Source organism: Macaca fascicularis, chromosome 6 (genome assembly GCF_037993035.2).
Source record: "Macaca fascicularis isolate 582-1 chromosome 6, T2T-MFA8v1.1".
NCBI classification, from domain to species: Eukaryota; Metazoa; Chordata; class Mammalia; order Primates; family Cercopithecidae; genus Macaca; species Macaca fascicularis.
Genome location: NC_088380.1, coordinates 186,806,698 through 186,830,731, shown reverse-complemented (window position 1 = coordinate 186,830,731; position 24,034 = coordinate 186,806,698). Strand labels below are relative to the sequence as shown.

Sequence of the window (24,034 nt, the reverse complement as noted above, 5' to 3'; positions counted from 1 at the left end):
CGGGTGAATCATGAGGTCAGGAGTTCAAGACCAGCCTGGCCAACATGGTGAAACCCCATCTCTACTAAAAATACAAAAATTATTTGGTCGTGGTGCCGGGCACCTGTAATCCCAGCTACTCATTACACTGAGGCAGGAGAATCGCTTGAACTCGGGAGGTGGAGGTCGCAGTGAGCCGAGATCGCACCCTTGCACTGTCTGCCTGGGTGACAGAGCGAGACTCCGACTCAAAAAAAAGAAAAGAAAAGGAAGTGAACAGTTCAGGAAAGTGAGGAGCCACTGCCAATGCCACCACCTGCACCCTTGCCCATTCCAACCATCTGTTAAGCACGATGGTCACTGCGAAGGTCCAGGTGTGCAGACATGCCTGGCCTGAGGATGTTAAAAAGGTATGTTGGAGAGTGGCACTGATGTGGCACCCAGATAAAAGTCCTGACACTAAAGAAGCAGCAGGGAGAAAAATTCAGATGAATAGTGGAGGCGTATGAGGCGCTGCTGTCTGATGCTAAAAACAACAACAACAACAACAAAAGGGACGTTTATGACAAAGAAGGATTAGACAGAGGAGGAGGAGGTGGAGTGCATTTTGGCATCCGTTTGCGTTTGATTCACACTGTAACTCAGATGATGTCTTCAGGGAATTTTTTGGTGGGAGGGACCCATTTTCAGTCAACTACTTTGAAGACCCATTTGAGGACTTTTTTGGGAATCAAAGGGGTCAGCAAGGGAGTGAGTCATTTTTCTCCGCTTTCAGTGGATTTCTGTCTTTTGGAAGTGGATTTTCTTCTTTTTTTTTGAGACGGAGTCTCGCTCTGTTGCCCAGGCTGGAGTGCAGTGGCGGGATCTCAGCTCACTGCAAGCTCCGCCTCCCGGGTTCACGCCATTCTCCTGCCTCAGCCTCCCGAGTAGCTGGGACTACAGGCGCCGCCACCTCGCCCGGCTAGTTTTTTGTATTTTTAGTAGAGACGGGGTTTCACCGGGTTAGCCAGGATGGTCTCAATCTCCTGACCTCGTGATCCGCCCGTCTTGGCCTCCCAAAGTGCTGGGATTACAGCGTGAGCCACCGCGCCTGGCTGGATTTTCTTCTTTTGATGAAGGTTTTCTTCATTTGGATCACTAGGTCACAGGGCCTCACTTCATTCTCTTCCATGTCATTTGTGGTAGTGGAATGGCAACTTCAAATCTGTATCAGCTTCTACTAGAAATGGTTTATGGCAGAAACATCACTAAAAAGAGAGCTGTTGAGAATGGTGGAGAAAGGGTAGAAATGGGAGAAGACGGCCAGCGGTAAGGAGCAGCTGCTGCGCTCGGATGCGAAGTCATTCAATGCATGCGTGGGACAATGTTCAGCTACAGAAGCACCATCTGAGGGTTAACAGGAACATTTTTTTGAGTATTTCAAATGAACTCAACTGTTGGTAGAATTGTACCTAAAGTATTGATAGACAACTCACAGAGCCCCTATTTGTCATAAACTTTTGAGTTTATTGTTAGGACCACATAATAGGACCATTTTTTTCTGTCTTTAAAGTTGTTATAAATCTCTATATGCACTTTTATTCATTTATTTATTTATTTATTTATTTTTGAGACAGAGTCTTGCTCTGTATCCCAGGCTGGAGTGCAGTGGCGCGATTTCAGCTCACTGCAACCTCTGCCTCCTGAGTTCAAGCGATTCTCCTGCTTCTACCTCCCAAGCAGCTGGGACTAACCATGCTCGGCTAATTTTTGTATTTTTAGTAGAGACGGGGATCTCACCATGTTGGCCAGGCTGGTCTTGAACTCCTGACCTCAGGTGATCTGGCCACCTCAGCCTCCCAAAGTGTTGGGATTATAGACGTGAGCTGCCGCGCCTGGCCTGTGTATGCACTTTTGATCCTTGACTCTTTAGTGGCAGGACAAGATTGTGCCCTAACACCAGCACGACTCTGCTTTTCCATTTTGTCTGAAATGTGAGCCACACAGTGTCAGCCTGCTGTGAAGTTAATATTGCCAGGGTGAGTCTTCTACAGAAATAATTTCAATTTTTTCAGTATTTAGTAGTGAAAGATATTAATGTAATAATGATAATACACTTCTGGTTTAATATAAAGGATGTTTTCTAATTGTGCATGAATGCTGGCAACTTAATTTTTACAATTATTTAAATATATAATGTTAAGCTTAGGTTTTAAAGTGTAAAGCTGGTAAACTAGGTCTGTGTCATTTGCCTAAAAACAGAAGAGAAATGAGAATGTGTTTGGTGAAAATAAATGAAGAAGTGAACAATTCAGTGACATTTAACATATTCACAATGGTGTGTAACCACCACCCTCACATATTCACAATGGTGTGTAACCACCACCCTTGCACGTTCACAATGGTGTGTAACCACCACCCTCGCATGTTCACAATGGTGTGTAACCACCACCCTCACATGTTCACAATGGTGTGTAACCACCACCCTCGCACGTTCACAATGGTGTGTAACCACCACCCTCACATATTCACAATGGTGTGTAACCACCACCCTCGCATGTTCACAATGGTGTGTAACCACCACCCTCGCATGTTCACGGTGGTGTGTAACCACCACCCTCGCATGTTCACGGTGGTGTGTAACCACCACCCTCGCATGTTCACGGTGGTGTGTAACCACCACCCTCGCATGTTCACGGTGGTGTGTAACCACCACCCTCGCATGTTCACGGTGGTGTGTAACCACCACCCTCGCATGTTCACGGTGGTGTGTAACCACCACCCTCGCATGTTCACAATGGTGTGTAACCACTACCCTTTCTAGCTCCACAGCTTTTCATCACCCCAAAAAGAAACCCCCTACTCAGTAAGCAGTTGCTCCCCATTCTGCATCCCTCCAGCCCCTGACAACTACCAGTCCGTGTTCTGTCCCCACGATATACCTATTCTGGTACTTCACATAAATTGAATCATGCAAAATATGTGACCTTTTGTGTTTGGCCTCTTTCACTTACCATAACGTTTTCAAGATTCATTGAAAGGGCCGGGTGCGGTGGTGACTCGTGCGTGTGATCCCAGTACTTTGAGAGACCAAGGAGGGTGGATTGCTTGAGCACAGGAGTTCAAGACCAACCTGGGCAATGTGACGAAACCCCAACTCTACAAAAAATACAAAAATTAGCCAGGTGTGGTGCCGCATATCTGTAGTCCCAGCTACTCGGGAGGCTGAGGTGGGAGGATCACTTGAGCCCAGGAGTCAGGGGTTATGGAGCCATGATCAGGCCACTGCACTCCAGCCTAGGTGACAGAGTGAGACCCTCTCTGTCTCTCTTTCTCTCTCTCTCTCTCTCTCTCTCACACACACACACACACACACACACACACACAGATTCATTGAAAGAATATATCAACACTTCATTTTTTGTGTGACTGAATAATAGTGCATTGTATGTCTACACCACAATTTGTTCATCTCCTCATCCACTGATGGACATTTGGGCTGTTTCCACCTTTTAATCATTATGAACAATACTGCCATGAACGTTGGTTTGCAAGAATCTGTTTGCATCCTTGTTTTAAGTTATTTGGGTTACATATCTGGCAGTGGAATTGCTGGGTCATAGAATTCTATTTTAACTTTTTGAGGAACTGCCAAACACTTTTCCACAATGGCCAAAACATTTTACATTCCTGCCAACAATGTACAAGGGTTCTGATTTCTCTCCCTCCTCGCCAACACTTGTTATCTCCCTCCTTGTTTAAAATTATAGCCATTTCTAAGGAGTGTGAATGGCATCTCATCATGGTTTTGATTTGCGTTTCCCTAATGACTAGTGAAGCTGAGCATCTTTTTACGTGCGTCAAGTCAGCCACTCATATATCTTCTTTGGAGAAATGTAATTTAAGTCCTTTGCCCATTTTTTAATCAGGTTGTCTTTTTGCTGTTGAGTTGTAAGAGTTTCTTTATACATTCCAGATACTAGGCCCTTATCAGATATGTGATCTACAAATGTTTTCTCCATTCTACAAGTTGTCTATTCATTTTCTTGATAGCATCTTTCTTTTTTTTTTTTTTTTTTTTTTTTTGAGACGGAGTCTTGCTCTGTGCCCCAGGCTGGAGTGCAGTGGCGCGATCTCGGCTCACTGCAAGCTCCGCCCCCCCGGGTTCACGCCATTCTCCTGCCTCAGCCTCCCGAGTAGCTGGGACTACAGGCGCCTGCCACCTCGCCCGGCTAATTTTCTTGTATTTTTAGTAGAGACGGGGTTTCACCGTGTTAGCCAGGATGGTCTCGATCTCCTGACCTCGTGATCCGCCCGTCTCGGCCTCCCAAAGTGCTAGGATTACAGGCTTGAGCCACCGCGCCCGGCCGATAGCATCTTTCAAAGCACAAGTCTTTCATTGTGATGATATCCAATTTGTCTGTTTTTTTCTTTGGTTGCTTATGCTTTAGGTGTCAAAACTAAGAAACCATTGACTAATTGGTGGTCGCAAAAACTTCCATCAGTTTTATAATTTTAGAACTCACGTTTAGGTATTTGATCCATTTTGAGTTAATATTTTTGTATGGTGTGAAGTAGGGGTCAAACTCCATTTTTTTGCATGTGGATATCTGGTTTTCTCAATACAATTTCTTGAAGAGACTGTTCTTTCCCCCATTGAGTGGTCTTGGAACCCTTGGCCATAGATGTATGAGTTTATTTCTGGACTCTCAATTTTACTCCATTAATCTGTATGTCTATGTTGATGGCAGTACCATGCTGTCTTGTTTACTATAATTTTATGGTAGTCTTAGAATTGGGAAGTTTGAATCTTCCAGCTTTGTTTTTCCTTTTTCAATAAAGAGATGCTTTACTTTAAAGTAGCAATGAAAGGCTGACAATTGGTATCTTGACAGAAACCAGAAAATAGTAAAGTATTGGGAGGAAAAATATCTGCCAACCTAAACGTCTAGTGGGGAAAGCCATTGAAAATAAAGTTGACTAGGTTGAAAATAAAGTTGGCTAGGTGTGGTGGCTCACACCTGTAATCCCAGCACTTTGGGAGGCTAAGAGAGAGGATCACTTCAGCTCAGGAGTTCAAGACAAGCCTGGGCAACATGGTGAGACCCCATCTCTACAAAAAATTAAAATAGAAAATATTAGCCCAGCATGGGTCCCAGCAGTTTGGGAGTCTGAGGCGGGAGGATCACTTGAGCTCAGGAGTTCAAGACCAGCCAGGCAACATAGCAAGACCACATCTCTACAAAAAATTTTTTAAAATTATCTGGGTGTGGTAGCACACACCTGTAGTCCCAGCTGCTCAGAGGCTGAGGCCTCAGATAGCTTGAGCCCAGGAGGTCAAGGCTGCAGTGAGCCGTGATCGTGCCTCTGTACTCCAGCCTGGGTGACCGAGCGAGACCCAGTCTCAAAATAAAATAAGAGAAAAAAAGATGAAATAAGACATTTTCCAGCAAACAGAAATACTAAGAGCTAGTTCTTCAGGCAGAAGGAAGAGGATTCCAGATGGAAACACAGAGATGCAGCAAGAATAAAGAGCGGAAAGGAAACACAAGTGGGAAACCTAAGTGATGCTCGATGTGTGAGACACTAACACTCATCTCGTGTGGAGATCACTTGACATCAGTTGCACAAAAGGTGGGAGGGATAAACGAGGTAAAACTGCTCTAACATACTTGCATTGTCCAGGAATGAGTAAAAGCACTCATTTATATTAGATTTTAACAAATCAGGGATACATGTCATAATCCGGGGTAACAACTAAAAAAATAGTAAAATGATCTCTAGGCTAGCATGGCCACTAAAAGCATTGTAAAGTAATATATAATACACTAATAGAGAGAAAACTGTAATAACAAAAAGTCATCCAAAAGAAGAGGAAAAAACTTGCAGGAGAGGAGTAGAGGACCAGTGGGACAAACAGAAAATAGGTCATGTAATTATGGATTTAAGTCCCAACACGTTAGTAATGAGTAGAAATGAATAATTAAATACTCAAAGATAGATTTAAAATTTATACACACACACACATGTGTTGACATATCTTTAATGAAAAGAAACAGAAATGTTGAAAGTAAGATGATAGAAAATAAAATGAAAGTAAAATGATAGAGCATCAGACAGATGGTCCCCAGGGATCTAGAAGATTTGAACATCACAGTTAACAGACAAGATGTAATTAACATATAATTAACAGACAAGATGTAATTAACATATATAGCCCTCCTCAACTACAGGGTATATATTTTTTTCAAGTGCACATAGATTATTTACTAAGATAGACTGTAGGCTGGATGATAAATTTCAACGAATATGTAAGGATTGAAATCTGTACAGAGTATTTTTTCTGACCAGCGGAATTAAGTTATAAATCAATAACAAAAAGATAATTAGAATGATCCCCAAAAGTTTAGAATTAAACAATATACTTCCAAAAGAAAAACTCATGAATCAAAGAAGAAATCGCAGTGGAAATTATTTTTAAATGTTTCATTTGAATGCTCATAGAAGTGTGACATATCAAAACTTATGTAATGCAGCTAAAGCCATGTTAGAGAGAAATCTGCGACCTTAAATCTAGAAAGCCTAGTGAAAACTTCTAAGCATTTCTCTTAAACAACAACAAACTAAATCAAAGGAAGGAAATAAAGATCTTACATAAATTCAGTGGAAAAACAAATATACAATAGAAAAAAAATCAACCAAGCCGAGCATGGCGGCTCATGCCTGTAATCCTGGAATTACATGACCTGGGAGGCTGAGGATCACATTAAGCCAGGAGCTTGAGACCGGCTTGGGCAACATAGCACGAAAAATCTCTACAAGAATAAAAATAAAGTAGCCGGATGTGGCCGGATGTCGTGGCGGGCAGCTGTAGGCCGGCTACTTGGGAGGCTGAGGCAGCAGGATCACTCGAACCCGTAAGTTCGCAGTGAGCTGTGAAGGTCTCGCCACTGCACTCCAGCCTGGGCAACAGAGTCAGACCCCGTCTCAAAAAATAAAAAATAAAAAAAAAGGAAACGAAAGAAAAAAATCAACCAAACAAAAAGTTGTTCCTTTAAAACAACTAATAAAATTAACAGGTTTCTGCTGGTCAAGAAAGACCCAAATGACCGTTATCACGAATGAGAGCGACTTCACTGCAAAGCCTACAGACATTAAAAATAATCACAAGGTACAAAGACATAGAGTGTAGAGGAGCGATTACCAGGGGGTTATTTAATGGGTGTAGAGTTTCAGACTTGCAAGATGAAAAAGTTCTGGAGATTTGTTTCAGAATTATGTGAATATATTTACCACTGATGAACCGTATACTTTAAAATGATTGAGCTGTTTCCACCATCTTTCCACGCCGCCACGCTGCTGTGCGCAAATGTGGAGGCCGATGCTCTCAAGCGTGTCCGCAGTGCCTGCAGGAGAAGCCAACACCAGGCTCTTACTCGGCCGTGCTGCGGCGTCATCATTCGGTTTCTAACGGTGAGGATGAAGCATGATTCCGTTGGCAAATCTGAAACCTGATAATCACAGAACTGGGAACATTGTTGTGAACTTCACGGGCAGGTTAAACAAGTGGTCAGTAATCAGCCCCAACTTTGATGTGCAGCTCAAAGATCTAGGAAAAAATGGCAGAACAATCTGCTCCCATTCTGACAGTTTGGATTCATTTTACTAACAACCTCAGCTGGCAACATGGACCATGAAGAAGCAAGACAAAAAAACACACAGATGGGAAAATTCTGGGATTCTTTATCTAGCGATGTAATACATACTTAAAATGCCTCTTAGGTGAATCGCTTGAGCCTAAGAGTTCGAGACCAGCCTGGGCAACATGGTGAAACTCCGTCTCTACAAAAAATAGAAAAAATTAGCCCGGCATGGTGGAGCATGCCTGTGGTCTCAGCTACTCTGGAGGCTGAGGCGGGAGAATCACCTGAGCCCAGGAAGTCAAGACTGCAGTGAGCCGTGATTGCACCACTGTACTCCAGCCTGGGCAACAGAGGAGATCATGTCTCAAAAAAAAAAAATATATTAAATTTAAATTAAATTAAAAAGTAAAATGCTTCAATGGACAAAAACTAAAATAAATAATTAGAAATGGTTGAGATGGCAAATTTTATATGCTTTTTACCACACACATGCACACACAAATGGGGTTATGAGAACATTGTTAGTAAATTCTGAAAATGACGATTTTGAAAATTACAAAGTACCAAAATTGATACAGGAAGAAATAGGAAACCTAAATTCTCCTACATCTAGGTAATAAATTGAATCCATAGTTTAAAATATTTCCTCAAAGAAAAACTCTAGGCCTAGATGATTTCATTGGTGAATTCTGTATAATTTTTAAGGGAAAAAGTAGCACCAGTCTTCCACAAATTTGTCCTGAGACTAGAAAAAGAGGAAAACTTCCCATGTCCTTCTGTACATCTTGTAAATCTGAAACTCTGTGCCCATTAACGAACCGCCAGTAATCGCTCCTCTACACTCTATTTCTTTGTACCTTATGATTATTTTTAATGTCTGTAGGCTTTGCAGTGATGTCTTTTTTTCATTCCTGATAATGGTTATTTGGGTCCTTCTTGCTTGACCAGCAGAAACCTGTTAATTTGATTTGATACCAAATGATTTGATACCAAATCATTACAAAGGCATTACAAGAAAGAAAATCACAGGTTAATTTCTTTTGTGAATACAGATGTAAATTTTTTGTGTGTTTTCGAGATAAGTCTCGCTCTGTCGCCCAGGCTGGAGTGCAGTGGCACAATCTCAGCTCACTGCAATCTTCGCCTCCCAGGTTCAAGTGATTCTCCTGCCTCAGCCTCCTGAGTAGCTGGGATTACAGGCGCCCGCCACCACACCTGGCTAATTTTTGTATTTTTAGTAGAGACAGGATTTCACCATGTTGGCCAGGCTGGTCTGGAACTCCTGACCTCAGGTGATCCATCCATCTCGGCCTCCCAAACAGATGTAAATGTTTTAGGAAAATATTAGCTAAGGCCGGGCGTGGTGGCTCACACTTGTAATCCCAGCACTTTGGAAGGCTGAGGCGGGCGGATCATTTGAGGTCAGGAGTTTGAGACCAGCCTGACCAACATGGTGAAACCCCGTCTCTACTAAAAATACAGAAAAATTAGCGGGGCGTGGTGGCGCATGTCTGTAGTCCCAGCTACTTGGGAGGCCGAGGGAGGAGAATCGCTTGAACCTGGGAGGCGGAGGTTTCAGTGAGCTGAGATTGCGTCACTGCACTCCAGCCTAGGCGACAGAACAAGACTCCATCTCAAAAAAAAGACTTTTGTATTAAAAGTCTTAAAATGAAGAGACAATGATTAGACACATGGAACTTAAAATTACAATTAGAATTGGTGCAACAGTAAAAGTTTGCTCTTTGCTTCTGAAGCAACACCCTATATCAGGTAACTTTAAATTTTTTTAATGGTATAAAAGGGGAGCTAAATACCTGAAAATTTAAATAAAGTGAAACAAAGGAAAGGAAACAAATTTATTGCAAGAGACAGAAATTACATTTTAAAGGCTGAAAATAAATAAAGAAATTTACTACACGGCAGGCCCCTATTGTCTTGGCTCCCTCAGAAAGATGACTGAAAGGAAACTGGGAAGTGGTTTGGGGAATAGCAGATCTGGGATATGGTGGGAAGTTCACGGTTGGCACTGGTTGGGACAGCTGAGTGTTGAAGGTATTCTACAGTCACGAGGGTGCTGGGGGCCTGAATCCCATTTACAAAGTCTTTGTACTGTAGTTTTTTTGTTGTTTATTTGTTTGAAGACAGAGTCTGGCTCTGTCGCCCAGGCTGGAGTGCAGTGGCACAATAGCTCACTGCAACCTCCGCCTCCCAGGTTCAAGCAATTCTCCTGCCTCAGCCTCCCAAGTAGCTGGGATTGGGATTACGGGCGCACACCACCACGCCCAGCTCGTTTTTTGTATTTTAGTAGAGATGAGGTTTCACCATTTTGGCCAGGCTGGTCCCAAACTCCTGACCTCAAATGATCCACCCACCTCGGCCTCCCAAAGTGCTGGGATTACAGGCATGAGCCACTGCGCCTGGCCTGGCCTGTTTAAACAGTGACTCATTAAAATCTGTTACTTCCAGCCAAAAAGAAAAAAAAAAAGTTACACTTGAAACACACACACACAAAAGAACACAGAAGGCCAGGCATGGTGGCTCATGCCTGTAATCCCAGCACTTTGGGAGACCAAGGCGGGCAGATCACAAGGTCAGGAGATGGAGACCATCCTGGCTAACACAGTGAAAACCATATCTACTAAAAATACAAAAATTAGCCGGGCGTGGTGGTGGGCACCTGTAGTCCCAGCTACTCGGGAAGCTGAGGCAGGAGAATGGTGGGTGAACCTGGGAGGCAGAGCTTGCAGCGAGCCGCGATCTCGCCACTGCACGCCAGCCTGGGCAACAGAGCGAGACTCCATCTCAAAGGAAAAAAAAAAAAAAGAACACAGAAAATGTGCAGAACTGCAACATGTTTTCACAGCTAATTAAGAACAAACACTACCATTGTCCCTAGACTCCCCTTTGATACAATAGGTAAACAAAATGGACTTTCTGTGATTGATTTTGACACTTTCTGGCACCCCACACTGTGGCGCCGTCAGTGTTACAGTCCCAGTTCAGATGTGCAGGACTTCCGGTGGGAAACACTGTCACGGGAATCCAGCTTTGCGTGGACATCATCAAAGTGGCAGTCAGTCGTGGGGTTGCCATGTTTTTATCTTAATAGGTACAAAAAAAGGGTTTGATAAAATTCAACACCTATTCTTGATTTTTTTTTTTTTTTTTTTTTTTTTTTTTTGAGACAGAGGTTTGGTCTGTGGCCCAGGCTGGAGTGCAGTGGTGCAATCTTGGCTCACTGCAACCTCTGCCTCCCGGGTTCTCGTGCCTCAGCCTCCCCAGTAGCTGAAACTACAGTCATGCACCATCATGCCCAGCTAATTTTTTTTGTAATTTTAGAAGAGACAGGGTTTTGTTATGTTGGCCAGGCTGGTATTGAACTCCTGGCCTTAAGTGATCCACCCATCTTGGCCTCCCAAAGTGCTGGGATTACAGGCATGAGCCACCATGCCCAGCCTCCATTCTTGATTTTAAAAGAAAATAACTTTCAGCAAACTAGGAAAAACAGAGTACTTCCTTAATCTAATAATGGATCTTTTCTTTTCTTTTCTTTCTTGAGACGGAGTCTCACTCCATTTCAGGCTAGAGTGCAGTGGCGTAATCCCGGCTCACTGCAACCTCTGCTTCCCAGGTTCAAGTGATTCTCCGGCCTCAGCCTCCTGAGTAGCTGAGATTACAGGCATGCACCACCACGCCTGGCTAATTTTTGTATTTTTAGTAGAGATGGGGTTTCACCATGTTAGCCAGGATGGTCTCGATCTCTTGACCTTGTGATCCACCCGCCTTGGCTTCCCAAAGTGCTGGGCTTATAGGTGTGAGCCACCACGCCTGGCCAATAATGGATATTTTCAAAACTACAGCAAACTTTATACTTAACAGTGAAATATTAAAAACTTTTTCCCAAAGATTGTAAATAAGGTTATCCGCTGTCACTCTCTCTTTCAACATTATATTGGCAGTGTTAGCCTAATATTACCATATGGCAAGAAAAAGAAATAAAATGTGTAAGGATTAGAAAGGAAGAATGAAACTGTCACTCTTCACAGAGAAAATGATTATATGTGGAAAATTCAATATATTCTACAAATCAGTTCTTAAAATGAATAAGTAAATTTAACAGGCTCAATTATATTTCTATAGACTAACAATAAGCAATTTAAAATGAAATTTTTGGCCAGGTGCAGTGGCTCACGCCTGTAATTCCAGCACTTTGGGAGGCCGAGGTGGGCAGATCACGAAGTCAGGAGTTCAAGATCAGCCTGACCAACATGGTGTAACCCTGTCTCTATTAAAAATACAAAAAATAGCCGGGTGTGGTGGCAGATGCCTGTAATCCCAGCTACTCAGGAGGCCAAGGCAGGAGAATCGCTTGAATCCAGGAGGCGGAGGTTGCAGTGAGCTGAGATCATGCCATTGCACTCTAGCCTGGGCAATAAGAGCAAAACTCCATCTCAAAAATAAATAAATAAAAGATAAACAAATAAAATGAAATTTTCAATAACGTAACATTTACAAAAGCATCAAAGAAACATCATACTGAGAAACGTATCTAAGAGAAGATATGCAAGGCTTTTATACAGAGAACGATTTTGTGTTGTTGACAGAAATTACAGATGGCCTAAATGAATATAACAGGTTGATGGAATGAGTGACACGATACTATGAAGGTGTTAGCTGTCTCCACAGTGACTTACAGACTTACTCTGATTTCAGTCAGATCCCAGTGGGTAGGTGTGGGTGGGTGTGTATTGAAACCTGACCAATTGATCCTAGATTTTTTTTTTTTTTTGAGACAGGGGTCTCACTCTGTCACCCAGGCTGGAGTGCAGTGGCACAATCATGGCTCACTGCGGCCGTGACCTCCCAGGCTCAGGTGATCCTCCCACCTCAGCCTCCTGAATAGCTGGGACTACAGGCATGCTCCACCATGCCCAGCTAATTTTTGTATTTTTTGTAGAGATGGGATTTTGCCATGTTGCCCAGGTTGGTTTCAAACTCCTGGGCTCAAGCAATCCTCCTGCCTTCGCCTCCTAAAGTGTTGAGACTACAGGTGTGAGCCTCCATGCCCAGCCTGATCCTAGAATTTATGTGGAAATGTAAAGAGCTAAGAATAACAAGAACATTTTGAAGAACAGTAAAGCAAAAGGACTTAGAAACTGGAAATCAAGACTTTTGATAAAGCCACAGTAATTAAAACAGTAAGGTATTGATGCAAGGATGGACAGATAGCGGAACAAAATAGAGTTCTGAAGCAGCCATGCATGTACAGACACTTGGCTCATGATGGAAGTGGCATTGCACTAGCAGTGGGGTAAGAATGGTCTTTTCAAGATGGTGCTGGCTCCACTGAATATTTATAAAGAAAGAAATGAATCTTAATTCCTACTTCACACTATACTGAAAAATTGACTTGAAATGTATGATAGACCTAAATGTAAAAGTTAAAACCATGAAGCTTCTAAAAAATAAGATAAAATGTCTTCAAAACCTTTGGATAGGCAGAGACTTCCTACTGGACTCGAAAAGCCCTAACCATAAAATACAAGTTAGATAATTTGTTCCACACTAAAATTAAGAAATTTTGCTCATCAAAATACAGTTTTGCAAGAAGATACCTGCAGTGCTTTTAACTCACAGAGGACTCATAGTCACAATAAAGGAGAAGAAGACTGACAACCTGATGGGAAAATGAGCCAAAGAAATAGAGACATTTCAGAGCAAACCAGATATACAACCAGCCTGCAAATGTATGAAAAGTGTTCATCCTTTTTGGTCATTGGGCGAATATACATTAAAACATAGTGAAATGCCATTTATACACCTGCTGGAATGCTAAAATGAAAAAAAAAAACAGAAAATATCCTTTATTGGCACAGAAAGAGAGCCACTGGAATTCTCATTTACTGGTGGGAGTCAAAGTGGACACAGCTGCTTTGGAACACCATCAGTGTCTGCTGACACTGAAAATGTGCACGCCCTGAGACCCGGCAGTTCCACTCCTAGGCCTCATCCCAGGGAACTGCATGTCCATGTGTACAAAAGATACAGAAATGAGTGTTCCTAACAGCAGGATTCAGAGAGCCCCCAGAGGAGACAATGCAAATGCCTGTCCATAAAGATGAGACAAGTAAATTGTGTGGTGGTCAGACAGTGGAACATGATGCAGTGGTGAAAATGAAGGAACTGTTGGTATATTCCATGAGGCGGATGGATGTTGCAACATAAATGTCAGACACTTGTGTGTCTGACAGAATCTAGACACAAAAGAATATATTCCCTGTTTCCATTTATATAAAATTAAAAATAGACAAAGCTAGGCAGGGCGCGGTGACTCATGCTTGTAATCCCAGCACTTTCGGAGGCCGAGGTGGGTGGATCACAAGGTCAGGAGATGGAAACCATCCTGGTTAACACGGTGAAACCCCATCTCTACTAAAAATACAAAAAAAAATTAGCCCGGCGTGGTGGCAGGAGCCTGTAGTCCCAGCTACTTGGGAGGCTGAGGCGGGAGAATAGCTTGAACCCGGGAGGCGGAGCTTGCAGTGAGCCGAGATTGTGCCACAGCACTCCAGCCTGGGCCACAGAGCAAGACTCCATCTCAAAAAAAAAAAAAAAAAAAAAAAAGACAAAGCTAAACTATGTGCGAGAAGTCTGGGTTATGGTTTCCTTTGGTGGGGGAGAGAAGGCATAGTGATTGGGTGGTCACTGGAGGGACTTGTGGGGTGCTGGTGGTATTCTATTCTTGATCCAGTGATTATTTCATGGGTGTATTCTCTTTGTGGAAATTCATTGAACTGGATACTTATGATTTGTGCACATATCTGTATGTAGGTTATACCTCAAGAGTTTACTTAATAACATTATGTAGCAATAACAAAGATAATAATTAGTTGACCAGTACACATCCAGTGTATTTCCAGATGTCAAAAAATATGTGTGCTTCCTTGGCAAAGCCAGAATCGTACCGTTCTCTGAAATTCAGCTGCTTGTGTGTTCCTCTCTTTGCATTGTATTTTTCTCAAGAAAACTGGTTAACCGGTGTAGATTACTGACTTAAGTTCTGACCCATTTTCTTATTGCCAAAGATTTGGTATCAGCTGATCACTACCCTAACAAAAAAGATTAGGTCATTTCTACTTGTGACGGTGACTAGAAAAAGGAAACTGTTTTTGCTCTGTTCTCACCCCGTAACAATCAACACAGAAGACTTCCGTGACCAAAAGTCAGTGGTGGGGGCAGTGTCGAGTGGGGCCAGGGGGCCCACATGCAAAGTAAGCAAAGCAGTTCTGCAGCAGATGCCAACTGGGTGCCCCTCAATTCCGCTCCAACGCTGTCTACCTGGAAGTGGCATCCGGTCCCCCAGAGTGAGGGCTCAGTCCCCAAGACTGCCCCACTTCCAGTGCCCAGGGCAAGCCAAGTGTTCTACCCATGCTTCTGACCAACTGGCTATGAGTCAGGGGGCCCACCACCCCTCCTCAGGTCTGATTAATTTGCTACAGCAGCTCACACAACTCTGAGATTTTTATTTATTTATTTATTTGATTTTTTTTGAGATGGAATCTCGCTCTGTCGCCCAGGCTGGAGTGCAATGACGCGATCTCGGCTCACTGCAACCTCCACCTCCGTGGTTCAAGTAATTCCCCCGCCTCAGCCTCCCAAGTAGCTGGAATTACAGGCACCTGCCACCACACCCGGCTAATTTTTTTGTATTTTTAATAGAGACGGGATTTCACCATGTTGGCCAGACTGGTCTCAAACTCCTGACCTCAGGCCATCCGCCTGCCTTGGCCTCCCAAAGTGCTGGGATTACAGGCGTGAACCACTGCACCCGGCCTGAGATTTATTATGAAGCACATTGCAAAGGATAGAGATGAAGAGATGTGTCAGAAAAAGGAAAATTAAAAAGAGAATTTTAACAGTGGCCCCGATGGCTGTAGTCAGGCACATGAATAATAAATCCTAGGCCTATAAATAAAGCTGACCTCTTGCCTGTATGAGGAGTTTACGTAGTTCACTGACAGGCACTAGTTGTAAACCCATTTATCAGAGGTAGAACAAAGACAGGATGGAATTGGCCAACCCCTACCAGACCGTAAGTTGCCGAGCCTTTCTCCCACCCCACGCAAGTGCACGTTTACCTTATGGTATGGGTAGCGTCACTGAGCACCAATCAGAACCACAAGAATGGAAAGCTGCTTCCCTGCCTCACGTCCTCTGCTCCCCCTTTCCATGCCACGTGCATCCCCCGTTGGAAAATGTGTATCTGCTGTGCCTCATGCAGCCTCCTTTGAGGCACATTCTCCATCTATGTGGAGTCTGTGTTCCTGGGCCTAAGTCTTCAAACTTGGCTCAGAATAAATCCAGCCATGTGTAGTGACTCACATAGGTAATCCCAGCACTTTAGGAGGACAAGGTGGGAGGATGTCTTAAGGCCAGGGCTTTGACACCAGCCTGGTCAACCTAACAAGACCCTGGCTCTACAAAAGAAAAATTTAAAAATTAGCCAGACTTGGTGGTATGTACCTGTAGTCCCAATTTCTGGGAAGGCTGAGGCAGGAGAATTGCTTGAGCCCAGGAGGTTGAAGCTGCAGTGAGTTAGGATCGCACCACTGCACACTCCAGCTTGGGCAACAGAGTGAAAGCACCTCAAAAAGATAGATAGATAGATAGATAGATAGATAGATAGATAGATAGATAGATAGATAGATAGATAGATAGATAGATAGATAGAAAGAAGAAACCCAGCCATGGTTCTCTGGTTCCGATGCCTGTTATTTCACTTTTTGGTTGACAGATGCGTAGGGCAAGGCATGTGAGAAGCAGCTTGGAGTTCAGTGCCCTCCCCTACTGGCACCTCTGCGTGTTTAGCTATCCCCTAAGTATCCCAAACCCAGTCTTTTGGGTTTTTATGGAGGCTTCATTACATGGGCATGACTGATTAAACTGCTGGCCATGGGTGATCAATGTAACCTTCAGCCCCTCTCCCCTCCCTGGAGGCTGGGGGGTGAGGCTGGAAGTCCCAGGCCTCTAGTCCTGCCTTGGTCTTTCTGGTGACCAGCCCCATCCTGGAGCTACCTGGGGGCTGCCCGCCTTCACCCACCTCTTTAGCATAAGAAAGACACCAGTGTGGCGATTCCAAGGATTCTAGGAGTTGTGGGCCAGGAAGCCCGGATAAAAACCAAATACACATTTCACAATGTCACAGATAGCTTTAATTCATCCTGAAGAGCAGGAAACCCCCGTCATCAGCTCTGTTTTTCATCTTCCTCCCTTAGCACTGTTGGATCGTGCTGATACTTCTGGGGACTGAGGATCCTTTGTCAGAAATGAAATAGCTCATATTTTATGTGGGACCTTGCTCTTAGAGGGCTACTGTGTATAGATAACAAGCATCTTTGATCCCATTTTTAAATTTTTATTTATTTATATTTGATTTTCTTTTTCTTTTTCTTTTTTTTTAGATAGTCTCACTCTGTCACCCAGGCTGGAGTGCAGTGGCTTGATCTCAGCTCACTGAAACCTCTACCTCCCAGGTTTAAGTAATTCTCCTGCCTCAGCCTCCTGTGTAGCTGGGATTAGAGGCACCCACCACCACGCCTGGCTAATTTTTATATTTTTAGTAGAGATGGGGTTTCACCATGTTGGCCAAGCTGGTCTCGAACTACTGACCTCAGGTGATCCACCCACCTCGGCCTCCCAAAGTGCTGGGATTACAGGCATGAGCCACTATAACCAGCCTGTATTTAATTTTTATTTATTTAAAAAAAAATTGTTTAGGGATGGGGTCTCACTGTGTTGCCCAGGCTGGACTTGAACTCCCGGGCTCAAGCGATCCTCCCACCTCAGCCTCCCTAGTAGCTGGGATTGCAGATAATGACCTTCAAGCCCGACTTCATGCCAGTTTTTTAAATGCAGAAGACTTTTAACATAGAAAAGTTAAGAAAACAGAGATTGCCGTGCCGCTCATGAACTAGCACTGAAATGCTTTCATTTAATACTCGTCTGTTGAGTAATCTGCTGAGATTATAGGCGCAAACCTCCATGCGCATCAAGTTCCAGTATTTCTAATCCTAATTTCAAGCCTTGTAAAGCTACAGTAATCAAGACAATATGGTGTTACTGTTGTTAAAAGAAAAACTTTAGAGAAACTAAATTTAACAGAGTTTAATTGAGCAAGAGTGATTGAAGAATTGGGCAGCCCCCAGGACCGAAATAGGTTCAGAGCAACTCTAGGGCTGCACCGTGGTCAGATTTATGGACAGAAAAAGGGAGGTGAGGTACAGAAACAGCTGGATGGGTGAAGATAGGCCTTTGCCTCACTGAACTCGGTTTGCACTGTTGGCCGCCTGTGATTGGCTGAAACTCAGCCGCTGGGACCCCCCTTGGTACAGGAGTCGGTTACCGTCTGTCACACGTCCAGTTAGGTGACAGTTCACTGTGTATGGAGAAACCTTTAGGCTGAACTTCAAATATGTAAGGAAGCAGTTTAGCAATTTAACAGCGCAAAGACAGACAAATGGATTGCTGGAACAGAATAGTGCCCAGAAATAGACCCACACATTTACAATCAATAGATTTTCCGTAAAGGTGCCAAGACAGTTCAGTGGGGGAAAGGATAATCTTTTAAACAATCGACAACTGAACAATTGAATATCCATATGCAAAATAAATAAATACATAAAATGAACGCCAACTCTTATTTTCTACCATTTTCAAAGATTTACTTGAAGTGGACCATCTAAGTGTAAGAACTAAAACTGTAAAGCTTCTAGATGAACATGTAGGAGAAAATCTTAGTGACCTTGGGATTCTTAAATCTGACACAAAAAGCACAAACTGTAACAGGAAAAAATGAACAAATTTGATCTTACCAACATTTGAAACTTTTAATCTTCAAAAGATACTGTTATAAAAATGGAAAGGTGGCCGGGCGCGGTGGCTCAAGCCTGTAATCCCAGCACTTTGGGAGGCCGAGGCGGGCGGATCACAAGGTCAGGAGATCGAGACTACAGTGAAACCCCGTCTCTACTAAAAATACAAAAAATTAGCCGGGCGCGGTGGCGGGCGCCTGTAGTCCCAGCTACTCAGGAGGCTGAGGCAGGAGAATGGCGGGAACCCGGGAGGCGGAGCTTGCAGTGAGCCGAGATCGCGCCACTGCACTCCAGCCTGGGCAACAGCGTGAGACTCCGTCTCAAAAAAAAAAAAAAAAAAAAAAAAAAAAAAATGGAAAGGCAAGCCATAGACTAGGAGGAAATATTTGCAAAATGTGTATGTCTGGCAAGACTTGTATCGAGCATTTTTTTTTTTTTTTTTTTTGAGACAGGGTCTCGCTCTGAAGCACAGGCTGGAGGGCAGTAGTGCAGTCTCGGCTCACTGCAGCCTCTGCTTCCCAGACTCAAGCGATCTTCCCACCTCTGCCTCCCAAGTAGCTGGGGCTACAGGTGCTCACCACCACACCTGGCTACTTTTTGTATTTTTAGTAGAGATGGGGTTTCGCCGCATTGCCTAGGCTAGTCTTGAGCTCCTGAGCTCAAGCTATCTGACTCAGCCTCCCAAAGTGCTGGGATTACAGGCATGAGCCACCGTGCCCGGCCTAGAATTGTTTTTAAACCCTTGTACTTGATAATATGAAGACAGCCCCAGCTGGGCATGGTGATTTGTGCCTATGATCTCAACACTTTGGGAGGCTGACGCAGATCGCTTGAGCTCAGGAGTTCGAGACCAGCCTGGCCAATGTGGTGAAACCCCATCTCTATTAAAAATACAAAAATTAGCTGGGCATTGTGGCCCATGCCTATAATCTCAGTTACTTAGGAGGCTGAGGCACAAGAATCTCTTGAACCCAGGAGGCGGAGGTTGCAGTGAGCCAAGACGGCACCATTGCACTCCAGCCCGGGTGACAGAGCAAGACTCTGTCTCAAAAAAAATTTTTTAAAGAAAATTTTTTTTTTTTTTGAGACGGAGTCTTGCTCTGTCGCCCAGGCTGGAGTGCAGTGGCCGGATCTCAACTCACTGCAAGCTCCGCCTCCCAGGTTTACGCCATTCTCCTGCCTCAGCCTCCCGAGTAGCTGGATTACAGGTGCCTGCCACCTTGCCCGGCTAATTTTTTGTATTTTTAGTAGAGACGGGGTTTCACCATGTTGGCCAGGCTGGTCTTGAACTCCTGATCTCGTGATCCGCCTGCCTCAGCCTCCAAAGTGCCGGGATTACAGTCATGTGGCGTGATCTTGGCTCACTGCAACCTCTACCTCCTGGGTTCAAGGGATTCTCCTGGCTCAGCCTTCCAAGTAACTAGGACTACAAGTGCCTGCCACCATGCTTGGCTAATTTTTGTATCTTAGTAGAGACAAGGTTTCACTATGTAGGTTAAGCTGGTCTCGAACTTCTGACCTCAAATGATCCACCCACCTCGGCCTCCCAAAGTGCTGGGATTACAGGTGTGAGCCACCACACCTGGCCAGGACCACCTTAGAACAGCCTGGCAGCTTCTGAAAAAGTTCATTTTTTTACAGTCATTTCACTTCTGAGTATTTACAGGTCTAGGAGACATGAAAGCATATGTTCACACAATGTGTGTGCACAGATGTTCGTAGCAACTTTATTTGTAAGAGCCAATTTATACTATATGATTCCACTTACATAAAATTCTAGAAAGATGCAAACTAATCTATGTTTCCCTGGCAACCGGAGTAGGGTAGAAAGACGGGGAAGGGATTGAGAGGCACCAGGAAACTTTGGGGTGGTGGATATGTTCGTTATCTTGATTCTGGTGTCAGTGTCACTGGCGTATACAGCTGTCAGAGCTCACCAAATTATGTCCTTTAAACATGTGCTTTTCATTATATGTCAGTTATACCCCAGTAAAGCTTAAAAACAGTTTTATAGAAAAGGAAATGTAAGCATGGCTTAGCTTTGAGTAGCACAAATAGTCAAATAACATAAATATGGAATTTTAAAATCAAAATATAATTATATTGGGGCAATGGAAAATATGTGCAATGGTGGAGCAGGGGGGCGGTTAGAAGAAAATCCTCATCTTCCACAGTGGGAATTCAGTAGATAAAATCTAAGACTGAAAAAATTCAGAAGGATCAACATAGGCATATTAGGTTGCAGTGAGCCGAGATCACACTACTGCGCTCCAGCCTGGGCAACAAGAACAAAACTCCGTCTCAATATATATATATATATATATAAAATCAGAGCCTCCAAGTCACACCTCAAGTCTGTCCAGCTGTGAGGGGGCTCCGTGCCCATCCCCAGGTCCAAACCGGAACAGGTGCTCAGATGAGAGGGCTGGGGGCAGTCCTCCATAAGATAGTGTGCCCAGGAAAAAGTCTTCACATTTCTAAGTGGAACCTTTTAAGAGCACCAGGCAGCTTTTGCTTTGCGCAGCTCCAGTAGTTAGTCTCTTGGGGATCCGAAGATTGGAACTTAGATGCTTAAAGCTTGAATTGAAGGATGCCCGCACTCTTTGTATTTCTCTAATGAGAGCCCCACATGAAGGATAGTTAAGAAAAACGTCATGCTTCAAAGATAACCTGCATTGTTTCCTCCAAGCCGTGTGAGAAACATAGGCCTGGTGACCTATTAAGTCTCTTTCTCTTCTTCCTTTTCCAGGTGGTCACTTTTTTCATCGAAACTCCTTGTCCCCTCGGAGTCTGGTGTATGAAAGCGAATTCTCCACAATCGAACCTTCTTTGGACATGTATGATGAGAACAAAACCTGAATTTTAAACAGGGGCTCTTGGGGTCGCTGCTTTTGTGATTTGATTTCTGATCACCTTTCTTATTTTGTATTCTCCTGTCAGCATCCGTTTTGGAAGAATGGCAGCACTTTCCAAGCACAGGTTGGGGTTCAGGGTTAATTTGCAAAGTTCCCCAAGGTGAGGCATTGAGGACAGTAGTATTGCCCAGGTGAGCCTTGTGGTATTGAAAACCCGCCCAAGCTGATCATTGAAGGTGGGCGCCCAGCAAGCCTGGCTGTTTGCAGAGAAGAGGCTGGGCCCAGGATTAACGTTGCATTGGAGACGCATCTCTGAACACTCACATGCTGTTCTGTGCCAGGGAAGCTGGGGTTTTTAACATCCTTTTGTGGTCCCTGCTTACAACGCGTACCTCCCTGTGGGAGAAGCTTCCTACCCGTGTGGAGTGCAGGTGCTGCTCCCTGACTGGCTCTGGATGCTCCCCTCTCGCTTATTCTACTTCCTGCTGAAGGGCCTCTTCTAAAGGGGGTTGAGAGAAGGCCTTGCCTTTGTATCTCCTCTGAGACTGACCACCCACTTCCTGCCAGGGCAGGGCTATGGGAGACGCAGGCCGTGGGGCCGGGTCTGTGTGCGGGGCCAGGCAGCCATCTGCATTGCCATTTTCCAGCCTCCATGTCGAGCATGACGTAAAGTGACAAGTGTTTATGTCAGCACAAAAACACTGAAGGCCCTTCCATCCTGCAGCCTGTGGACATTTCTACTCGGCCACCCCTGAGTATAGGGAGTGTGTGTATAGGGAGGTGGCACCCAGGAGCCCAGCCCAGCAGTGTCTCTGGGCACAGTGATTTCAGGGGGGGTGGCCAGCAGTTGTGAAAAACAGAATGATCTGGAATGTCTCATTGGGAAGACCAAACCCCCTTCTTGCTGCAGGTGCCAGATAAGCTCCCACCTTCAGTGTCCACTGTGCAGCCCAGTCCCCTCCACCAGTCCCAGCATAGCATGAAAAGGCACAGGAGCGCCAGCTGCCGGGCTTACTGGACAGGGTGCAGCAGCCCGCATCCCAGGCCAGCATCCCAGGCATCAGGGACATGCAGGATCTTCCCACACACCTGGGATGACATCGAATTAACATGATGAGAAAATTGCATCTTGCGAGTAATCCCAGTCCAGAACCACCATGGGCAAATTTGTAAAACGAATCTGCACACCCTCTTTGCAGAAGGACACACCTGAGTTGAGTCTGCCTGTCCTCACTGGTATGAGCTGCGTGGGGGCGGGAGGCGCACAGAGCCCGGCTGTGAGAAGAGGAACCTCAGTCTGCACATCCCTAGGGTCAGATCTGATGGCAAACCAAGCAGATGCGTGAATCCCCCGCCCTGTTCTCACTGACTGTGGAACATGAATTTGAAGTGGACACTTGCCATTTTTCCACGTGCAGCTTCTCCCAAAGTGTCTTTTCTCGTGACGTGTCAGTAACATGCCTCAGACACAGGTGTGCCTGAAAGAAACCTGCAGAGCCCCGGATGGGGACAGCCTTCAGGAGCGTTGTCAGAGAGCGAGCAGTGGCATTTCATTTTCGCTCGTTCGAGACTAGAATGGTGCAGATTTTAAAGGTCTTGGCGGCTTTTGTGTTTTATCTTTTACCAAGGGCTTTGGGTTGTTTTTTTTTTTTCTTTACGACAGTCTTTGTACTATAAAAATATTTTCAGGCCGGGCGCGGTGGCTCAAGCCTGTAATCCCAGCACTTTGGGAGGCCGAGACAGGCGGATCACGAGGTCAGGAGATCGAGACCATCCTGGCTAACACGGTGAAACCCCGTCTCTACTAAAAAATACAAAAAACTAGCCGGGCGAGGTGGCGGGCGCCTGTAGTCCCAGCTACTCGGGAGGCTGAGCCAGGAGAATGGCGTGAACCCGGGGGTGGAGCTTGCAGTGAGCTGAGATCTGGCCACTGCACTCCAGCCTGGGCAACAGAGCGAGACTCCGTCTCAAAAAAAAAAAAAAAAAAAAAAAAAAAAAAATATTTTCAATGAGCAGCTTCAATATAGCATCGTTCAAAAAAACAGGTTTCCCCATTGGGCTCTCAGAGACAGGATGAGTCTACAGGAGGCTAGAACCCATTTGCTGGAGGTTCCAGACACGCGCCTGCGTTTATGTGTTTGGCCCACCTGAGAGATAGGAGAGCTCAGTTCTGATTGTTGCCGTGTTGTCTTTACCACCTCCTTGTTTTCCCAAACCAAAACTCAGACCCCAATGTAGCTTTTTCTCCTGATTTCAGGTCCCACCAAGGTGTACACATTAAATTCCACTCAAGACAGTTTCTTTACTGAAAAGGTATGAAATTACTTGAGAAGAAATAAAAAGTTCAGGCCCCTAGAATCTGTCTATTAATATAACATGTGAATTTCTGGGAAATCTGGGGCACACATTCACTGTAGAATAACCACGGAGGCATTCCTTGCAGGGGAGCATCCTCAGAGCCGTGCTGTGGACCCTAGCTCGACACCCTTTTCTGGAAAATCGGGGTCACTCTCTGGCTCAGCTACAGAATGGCCTGTCTTTGTCAGGAGGGACACTAACTTCTCATTAACGTCATGCTCTTCAGGAATAGAGGAAAATTTGGTTTTTGGTTTCCGGGTTTTTATTTTTATTTTTGTTTTTGTTCTGAGACAGGGTCTCTGGCTCTGCCCCCCAGGCTGGAGTACAGTGACGCAACTTCGGCTCACTG

At 44.6% G+C, this 24,034-nt stretch overlaps 1 protein-coding gene across 5 annotated transcripts in view; it reads left to right on the top strand.

Moving 5' to 3' along the window:
- The window catches only part of RNF130 (ring finger protein 130), a 187,501-nt gene extending 164,486 nt beyond the window's left edge, over positions 1-23,015 (top strand). For all 5 annotated transcript variants that reach the window (XM_073995023.1, XM_073995022.1, XM_045394649.3 and 2 more), the window contains 2 exons: positions 21,222-21,309; positions 21,413-23,015. In XM_073995023.1, coding sequence (XP_073851124.1) covers positions 21,222-21,309; positions 21,413-21,491 — 167 coding nt within the window. In that variant the 3' untranslated portion in view covers positions 21,492-23,015. The remainder of the gene's footprint in view (positions 1-21,221; positions 21,310-21,412) is intronic.
- Positions 23,016-24,034: the final 1,019 nt, after the last annotated feature.